Source organism: Vigna radiata, unplaced genomic scaffold (genome assembly GCF_000741045.1).
Source record: "Vigna radiata var. radiata cultivar VC1973A unplaced genomic scaffold, Vradiata_ver6 scaffold_381, whole genome shotgun sequence".
NCBI classification, from domain to species: Eukaryota; Viridiplantae; Streptophyta; class Magnoliopsida; order Fabales; family Fabaceae; genus Vigna; species Vigna radiata.
Window position 1 is genome coordinate 54,445 of NW_014542418.1, and position 9,032 is coordinate 63,476.

The following is a 9,032-nucleotide window of genomic DNA, read 5'->3' on the forward strand; positions in this document are numbered from 1 at the left end:
AAAGGTTCATTCAAGATCTCTTCAATTTCATCATCTTCACTAACCTCTCTAATTTCATCATCTGCAGATGTTGAATCATCATCTTTTAAAAAACCTTCAGGCCAATTACCAATTTTTTCTTCTGATGTCATTATGCTTGTGAAAATTAGATAAAATTAGATAAGACAAAAATTATAAAATGAAAACTCATTATAAAATCATTTTTTGTAAGAAATTGTTTAATAGCGAGTGTTTCTGATTTTTTTCAGGCGAATTACCAATTCCTTCATATGTATTTATGCTTGTGAAAATTAGATAAAATTAGATAAAACAAAAATTATAAAATGAAAACTCATTATAAAATCATTTTTTGTAAGAAATTGCTTAAAAGCCAGTGTTTCTGATTATTTTTAATTGGAGCTACAGTAGAGATGACAGAGAAAAGGTTGGAGTGAGAGATGAAAGATAAAGGATTGAGAAGGATGAGAGAGGTGAGTAAGGGTTTGGGGTTTCTTGTTTTTTTAGTTTTGAGAGTGAAAGTTATTTAAATATCCTTGACTCTAAAACTTAGAATCCATAATATATAAGGGTATTTTTGTCTACTATAATCCGGTACACATTGTTAAGATGTACCGACTGAAAAACAGGCATACACTCGTTAGCAAATCCCATATATATATATATATATATATATATATATATATATATATATATATATATATATATATATATATATATATATATCATTATGTATTTATTTAACGAAATTTAATTGAATAATTAATGCATCTTGAATGTTGTTTTAAGGTTGCGGATATGAGAAAAACTAATTAGGAATTTAAGGTGAGTTAAAAATTTTACATTGGATAAATAGAATGACATATATATAAATATTGTATTAAAGGTTTTATATTAAAAATAATATTTTTATTTGTCATATGAATTTGTTTACGGTTTATTGGTATTGAATCTCCCGAATCTATCAATAATTTTTGTATTTTTATGTTTCAGTGATAGATATGAAACTTAAAAAGAAAAGCAAGAGACTGAGAATGATGATTTGATGTCAAGCAAACATATGCATTGTAAATGTAATTTGTACTTATGTATATAATTTTAAAAAGTGTAAAATAGTGGAGTTGTGACACATTAATTAATAAAAGAAAGCATCTTTATCTTTATGTCTTCTTATATATTTTCCATATTAAATATTATCTTATATTTATTGTAACATATAATTTTAGAATGTAATAGAATTATGTTAATTATTAACTATATAAATATTTTATTATTATCTTTAAATAATGTAATATGTTAATCTATGACTAATCGTATTCAACCAATGTCTTTAAGACTAAAGAGTAACAGCAGGAGATCTTCACATAACCGAATATGTGTATGTTGTCATAGTATGACCGAACACCTCAAGGTGAAGTGTGTTGATTAGGGCCTATATCTCTTTAAGATTAAGTATTAATTATGATATATCTCTTTAAAGTTTAGGGACTATTTTAGTTTGGGTCATGACTTCTTCTTCATCATATCCACCAATGAATCTGCTCCTTCTCGATTCCATACCTTTCCTACACAAATTAGATTGAAGCTTAATAATGCAAAATTTCAACTATGGGAGCAACAAGTTTTGACTACCATATGCGGCCTCTCGCTACAACACTTCTTGGATTCGTCTTCTACTCCATCCCGCTTCTTCACTACACTAGATGTTGTTGTCTCAAGATTAAATCCAGATTTTAATTTCTTTCAACGTCAAGATCAGTTCCTTCTTGTGTGGATGTTGGCTTCTATGACATCTCCAATTTTGGGAGATTGAGAGTGTTATAAAGCTATGTTTCATTGTTTCAATGTTTTTTATTTGCCTTTGCTTAGCTACAAAGAAAGATCGTTCATTTATCCAAAACTCTTGATAAGAATGAAAGGAGAAGGTCATTTATAAACATCAGATCTTAATGCAAGGGTTATGTTTAATTACTTAAAAAATTAATATTTTTAGAACTTGTTTTAAGGGATTAAACCAAAATACAGTAATATTAATGTTTGAATGCAGAATATATTGTTCATAAAGTTATTGTAATGTAAGGCATGAACTCAATTCCAACGAATCTTACTTTAAACTTTTAATTTCAAATTTTAATATTTTGTTAATTTCAGTATGTTATTTGATATGAATCAAAATTTCCATCGTTACAAAATTGATTTTGGTAAATAATTTTCATTAGATAACGTAACACAACTTCTTTGGGAGAACGATACTCTGAACTTACTCTTTATCACTTTGAACGATTTGGTACACCTGCCAATGAGTTAACAACATCACTGCTTTCAAATCAGATATGATATCTTGTGTCAGGTTAGCTTCTTGAGTTTGTTCTTCGCACATTCACCCTTCTAACATTCTTTAGGAAAATGCCTAAGCTTTTAACAATTAAAACAACTTACTTTCCTTTTGTCAAATTTCTAATCTTTTTCTTGATTAGAAACTTGATCTGACTTGTGATTCTTTCATTTTTCAGAATCATTTGAGTCTTTCATTGTTGTTCTTGAGCTTCCTTATACTTCTTTTTCCAAATTTTTTGGACATGTTTCCCTTTCCATCAAATTGGGGTCGAGTCTGCAAAACTAGATCTTGAAACTATCTATACTCATTTAATTTATCTTCATGAGCCTCTAATGAATGTTGTAACTCTTCCACCTCCATGGTTTCTAGATCATTTGTTTCTTCAATAGTCACCACTATGTGGTCGAATCTTGGTGGCAGAGTCCTGAGGATCTTGTCAATAACATATTGATCAATGATCATATCTCTACATGCACGCATAGCACTAACATGTTCTTGCACCCTATCGAAATAATCTGCCACTGTATCACTTTCCTCCACAGTCAAACATTTAAACTATCTTTGTAATGTTTTCATTTTCACCTTCTTGGTTCTGTCACTATCTCCATATGTTTTTATCAAGATCTCCCATATTTGTTTTGTTGTTTTAGCCTTTGAGATTCTATGAAACACTTTTGGACCAACATATTAATTGATAGAGATATATCTCACTTGTTATCACATGAAACTAGAATACCCTCTTATATAAGGGGCAAACAAACATACTAAAAAGACAACAGCTGAAAAAAAAACAACACTGAGTTTCTTTTTTTGCTTAACAACAAAAACACTGTATTCCAAAAAAATTTCATTGTTTTTAAAAATAATATTTCTTATATACATAATTGTGTTTATTTGCATATGTTTAATTAAGAATTAATTGAAAAACGCATCAAACAAAAAAAGAGCATCAACTTTCATAGGAGAAAAATGGAGTAAAATATCACTAATTTTTCGAGGTAAGTCCACTCTCCAACTATATCACTTGTCTGGATCATGTTTTGAAAATAACTTATGCTTTGTATTCAATAATATACATAGGGAACTACGAAGAACATACTTTATATAGTAAATTTTGATATATATATATATATATATATATATATTGAGAAAAAAAGAAAGAAGAGGAAGAAAAGAAAAAATATATATTCTACCCGAGATAAGGAAATGAGATAATTATCTTAACTATTATATATAGGTGAGATGTCCCTAATATCATTTTACTAATGTATTTATATTTATATTACGTATATATTTAAATTCAATGAAATGTCTCTAATATTATTTTATTTATTTATTTATATTTATGTCTAGTTACACACTATTTTTGTTTATTTATTTATTTGTAGCTTTCATTATAGTACTATTTATCTATTCATTTATATTTATATAACTCGGTGATCTTGTTTATTTATTCATTAATATTTATATCCAATAGTGATCGTAATTTAATTGTTCATTTTTCATTTAGGAGTCCCTTTATTCATTTATATTACTTGGTTGTAATAGTTATAATTTTATTTGTCAGGAAAAATAAATAGGATAAGAATAAGTTAAAGTATTATTATGGAAAGATAAAATCTATAGTAAATAAATATTTGATTATAATAGTTAAAGGTATCTTAAACCTAAGTGAAAAGGAGTAGTAGAAGAAATCTTAAAGGTTAATCGTGACTTAAAACACCCTTCGTTAATGAAAAGAGAAAATTTGGAGGATGTATTTAAGTAAAAAATAAAGTTATAAACAAATTATTATGTGTCCAATAAAGCGAGCCGAGTTAGTATTTAATGGTCAATCATTTTTCATTACTCGAGTGATTTTGTGTCTAAAAGGTTTTAATCATATACAATAGAATATAACGCATGTGAACTCGTTCATTTAATAATTTTATTCACTTTCAAAAGTTATTATAACTTTGGAGCTCGGAAAAACTTATGTATCTACTCAATTCATTATTATAACATAATTGTATAATTTGTCAAGATCCAATTTAGGCCTAATCGACAAGGATCTAACAAATAAGATATATGATTTGATTATGTGATATAAACACAATCCATTTGTGGTTAACAAAATTCATTTATCATATGCATATATGTTTGTATTTTATTTTAAAAGACCTAAAACACTTATAAATATATGTTATCTATCATGAAGTAAAATCATCTTATAATCCTTCTTTACTCACAAATATTATACTTTCCAGTAACTTTAGTATCGTAGTCGAGTCTTTCCAAGTGGACTTCCTCTCTTGTAGTAATTGAGAACTCGATTACACCTCAAGACATCAGGAAGACTACTCAACTAAATTTGATAAAAATAGTTTTAGTTTTAAATATGTTAAATAATACATATAAATTATTAGATTTTTCTCTTATAAATAATTATTTTTAAAAATTAAAATAATTATCTTACGAGTTTTATTTTTTAAGTCACAACTTTTTAAATAATTGTTTTAATATTTTTTTAAAGTAAAATAATTATTTATAATAAAAATATTACTTACAAAATAAATAAAAATTATCTTCAAAAATTATAAAAATTACTTATATTTATTTCTATAGTTGAATTAAAATTTATTATTTTTGTTATGATAAAAAAAAAATAACATCTCCTGTGTATAGTAAACGTGGGTGGTTTCACATTATTTAAAATTAATTTCAGCTTCTTGTGATTTTGGCTGGGACATAAATCAATAAAACAATATTTTTAACAACATATTTAAGTTATATTTCTTTAATTAATTCAAATAACGAATTAATAATTGTAGAATTTCTATAAACAATGTCCAACACATATTCCCCATGCATGACGTGTTTCAAAATACTTCTATAATCGACATGTTCCAACGTAGTTTCATGCAACCTAGGATGTAACAACACACTACTGTGCTGTGTGCATTATAGTGACAACTCATGCCACATATTTTTCCATGCAAATTCAAGCTCATTGCCTTAGTGTGATGGATTTTCTATTTTTGAACACCATGTGTTTGTCTTAATGCTTGTCCCTTCTGTTCAATCTCCACGTAGCAGCAAAAAACTGAGTTGTTACAAGCTTAGAGGACAGCAAGGGCTACGAAGAACCATTGGCTCTGAGAGTTTCTAGGAACCTAAATTTTAGCACTTTCTCTAAATTTCGGTCCCTTCAAAAGCCACTGTGGAACAAAGCACCCTCATTCAGTTTACGCCAAAACAACAACCTCTGCCACCATTCAAAACAACAACCTCTGCCACCCTTCACCGCCGCCGCCGCCGCAGCCACAAACCAGTTCCTAGCTCCTACCCTCTCTTTTTGTAGAGTGGTTTATTTGGAGCTTAGGAATTAACCTATACACACACACACACTTTAACATACAGTTTATTGCATAAGATGAATGCATTGAGCACGTGAAGATAAATTAAGTATTTGGCTTATGGACAAAGAATTGCAGAGGCTAAACAGATAGCAAGAGGGGGGAAGTTTTGGTGAAGGAGCTTGATGGAGGGTATGGCAAACAGTAATGGTGATGCCAATGGGGAAAATGGGTTGTTGGCTGCGTTTGGTGGCAATGAATTTGGTGGCGGCGGTGGTGGTGAGGGTGGTGGCAAATTGGAGGAGGTGATTCTGAAGAAGGGTCCTTGGACAGCTGCAGAAGATGCTGTTCTCATAGATTATGTGACAAAACATGGTGAAGGGAATTGGAATGCAGTGCAGAGGAACACAGGGTTGAATAGGTGTGGGAAGAGTTGTAGGCTTAGGTGGGCCAACCATTTGAGGCCCAATTTGAAAAAAGGTGCATTCTCTCCTGAGGAAGAAAAGCTCATCATTGAACTCCATTCACAATTTGGCAACAAATGGGCCAGAATGGCTGCTCTGGTATGCATTTTCTTTATCTCCTTTTCTTCACTGCTTCAGAATATATATTGTATCTGCAAATGTATCTAATCACTCCAAAACTAAAGCTACAATAAAAATATTTTAAGTTCTCAATTCTTAAAGATTGACATGTTTGTCTGTGCTTGTTAACATGGTAAGTTTTAATTTTAGTCTTTTCAGAAAAAACTGTCCTAATTTTGATTGGTGTATTATATGCATTTAGACATGTCTTGTTAAGTGATCCTTGATTGAACATTTTAATGCACCATGTTCCATCTAAAATTGCACTAATGTAGTAAAAAAAACCAGATTTTGAACTCTGTTTCTTTGGTTGCTGCTGCGACACAGTTGCCTGGAAGAACAGACAATGAGATCAAGAACTACTGGAACACAAGGATCAAACGTCGCCAAAGACAAGGTCTCCCTCTCTATTCAGATGAGAATGATCACCATTGTTCCACAACACCAAATCCTTCTCCATGCTTCACACAAACAGGATCAAACCCTAATAACAATCTCACAAACTTTGAGTTCTTCAAACAAAGCCACCACCAAAACTATCATCACCAACAACAACAAGAGCAACAACACTCACAACAACAACCTCTATCTCCATCTGTAACTCAACATTCCCCTCTGAGTTCCCCTTTCCATCACAGACAACCCTTCACCACTTCTTCACCTATCACTTTCTTAGACCAGTCACCTCTTCCACTCTCCTCCTCTTCACCCTCCTCTCTCTCCTTCACCTTCCAAAGACCAGAACCACTCCTATGCACCCCTCTTCGCTTCAAACGCTACCGTGCCTCTTCAAGCTACAACCCCCTCCCTGACCTTCCTCTCACAACCCAATTCCCTCATCTTGATGCATTCAGATTCCCAGTTTCTTCAGGTTTCTCTCCGTTTTTTCAACCCTCTTTCGTAGAATCTGACCGAGGCATTTCTTCTTCTTCCTCCTTCCAACCCAAGTTGGATCTCCCTTCAAGCCAGTTCTACAAACCACCCCAAGAGCAAGACATTAAGCTTGACATTGATTTCAACGACCCTTCTTTCCAAACCAGAAGCGGCTTGCTGGGGGGTCTTCTCTTGGAGGCTCAGGCGTTGGCTTCGGGTCAGAACTCAAAGAAACGACCCCACTTGAGTTTAAACGAGGGAAATGATTTTTTCGATGCATGCCAAAGCTTTGAGGACTTTCCATCTAGCTCTCTTTACTGGCCTTCTTCTGCATCAGGTTGGTTTCATTTTTGTTACTATGCTTAAAGTTTTGAAAATTTGATGATTGATTCCATCTGAATGATGATGCATGCAGCAGCAAAGGCAAAGGAAGAAGCACCTGACTTGAGCAAGTTCACGAATGAGGAGTTGTCATCATTGCTTACGGTATTTCCATCTTCCAACACAGAGGGTCATGACTGGCTGAACAATGGTGATCAAGAAGGGTTGAATGTACAACCCTGTGGTAGTGGCATGACAGATGACAACTTTGGAGTTGATATTAAGCCCGTGGCTTCATTGTTTCCTCTCACCAACACCACAAACCATAACGAAAACCAAGGTTGCTACCCTTGGGACAATTTGCCTGGTCTCTGCTAAGATAATTTTGGAAGCTATATATGGATAATGTTAATCAACAAGTTTCGTGTATATGCAAATGGTATCCATTAATTGTTGTTTGAAGCGTTAGATTAGCCATTCATTCTGTGTATATTACAGCAGCCTCTAACAAAGGATTTATTTTAAGTTTATTTATGAAATTCTATAATCAAGGCATATATAATTTGTCTTAGTTATATGATACGTTGGGATTATAAAAAAAAAAACTAACTAAAACCTGAATACTAATTAAATTAATCAAAATAATATAAATTGGCTTTAAAATAATCAACCGCTTTACTCATTTATATTTTTATATCTTCATTTTTTTCTATTATTATACCATATACATTTATCTTTATTTAGTGTATTCCGGTACTTTCCTTCAATTATTTTTTTCTAAAATTATCTTTTTTACTTTTAATAAATATTTAAAAAAGTAAGACCTACCGGATCATTTTAATATAAAAAAAAATTATATCATATCAAAGTATTATTTTTGTTTTTTTATTCTTCCTCCAATATCCTCTTCTCTTTGATTTGAAAAATAATTTAAAAAATAATATAATTTATTCTATAAATTACAAAAGTAAGATAATTAGTGAGATAATTGACTTAAAATTTATAATCTAAATATAAGTTATAAGTTATGACGATCTCTAAATTAAAATTAAAGTCCTTGTGAATAAGAATAACTTCTTCACAAAATTTTGAAAAGATGAAATTATAGGATTGGTGACGACTTCTTTGTAAACATGTTGAATGAAAATCATTAGGAATGAAGACAACTTTCAATTAAACCAAAGTTGTCCTAACTTATGCCGACTTACATTTTAAACCTTAGCTTGTCGAGTATCTCTTCTATTACCTAGCTTGATGAGCTCTCCATCGAGCTTTATATCGAGTTTTTCTCAAAGCTCTTTACATGCTCTCCCGAGCTATACGAGCTTTCCAGGCACCTCCCAAGGCTATTTAGTTGTCTAAGTTGGCATGTCCACTTCACTTGTTTATCTTTCTAAGTTCACTATGCTACTCGGTTACCAAGTTCACCACTAGTTGCTTGTCTTGTCGAATTCTTCATATGTTCCACTTGTTGTTCGGGATATCTACATATCTACCAACATCTTCAACCTCCTCAATTGTTTAGCCGACCTCTCCTTACTGTTGGAAAACAGGTAGGCTTCTTTTTACACCAAGAGGGGGGTG

At 31.4% G+C, this 9,032-nt stretch overlaps 1 protein-coding gene across 1 annotated transcript; it reads left to right on the forward strand.

Moving 5' to 3' along the window:
* The first annotated feature begins 5,837 nt into the window (after positions 1-5,837).
* On the forward strand, positions 5,838-7,826 carry LOC106780077 (transcription factor MYB97). Its single transcript, XM_022776863.1, has 3 exons — positions 5,838-6,233; positions 6,582-7,464; positions 7,543-7,826. The coding sequence occupies exons 1-3, from the start codon at positions 5,856-5,858 to the stop codon at positions 7,824-7,826; spliced, it is 1,545 nt and encodes a 514-aa protein (XP_022632584.1). The 5' UTR covers positions 5,838-5,855.
* Positions 7,827-9,032: the final 1,206 nt, after the last annotated feature.

Excerpts from the sequence above, each read along its gene's own strand:
- LOC106780077 (XM_022776863.1), top strand. The coding sequence starts at position 5,856 with ATGGAGGGTATGGCAAACAGTAATGGTGATGCCAATGGGGAAAATGGG. Across the intron at positions 6,234-6,581 it reads GGGCCAGAATGGCTGCTCTG|TTGCCTGGAAGAACAGACAA; the intron begins GTATGCATTTTC and ends GCTGCGACACAG. Across the intron at positions 7,465-7,542 it reads CTGGCCTTCTTCTGCATCAG|CAGCAAAGGCAAAGGAAGAA; the intron begins GTTGGTTTCATT and ends TGATGCATGCAG.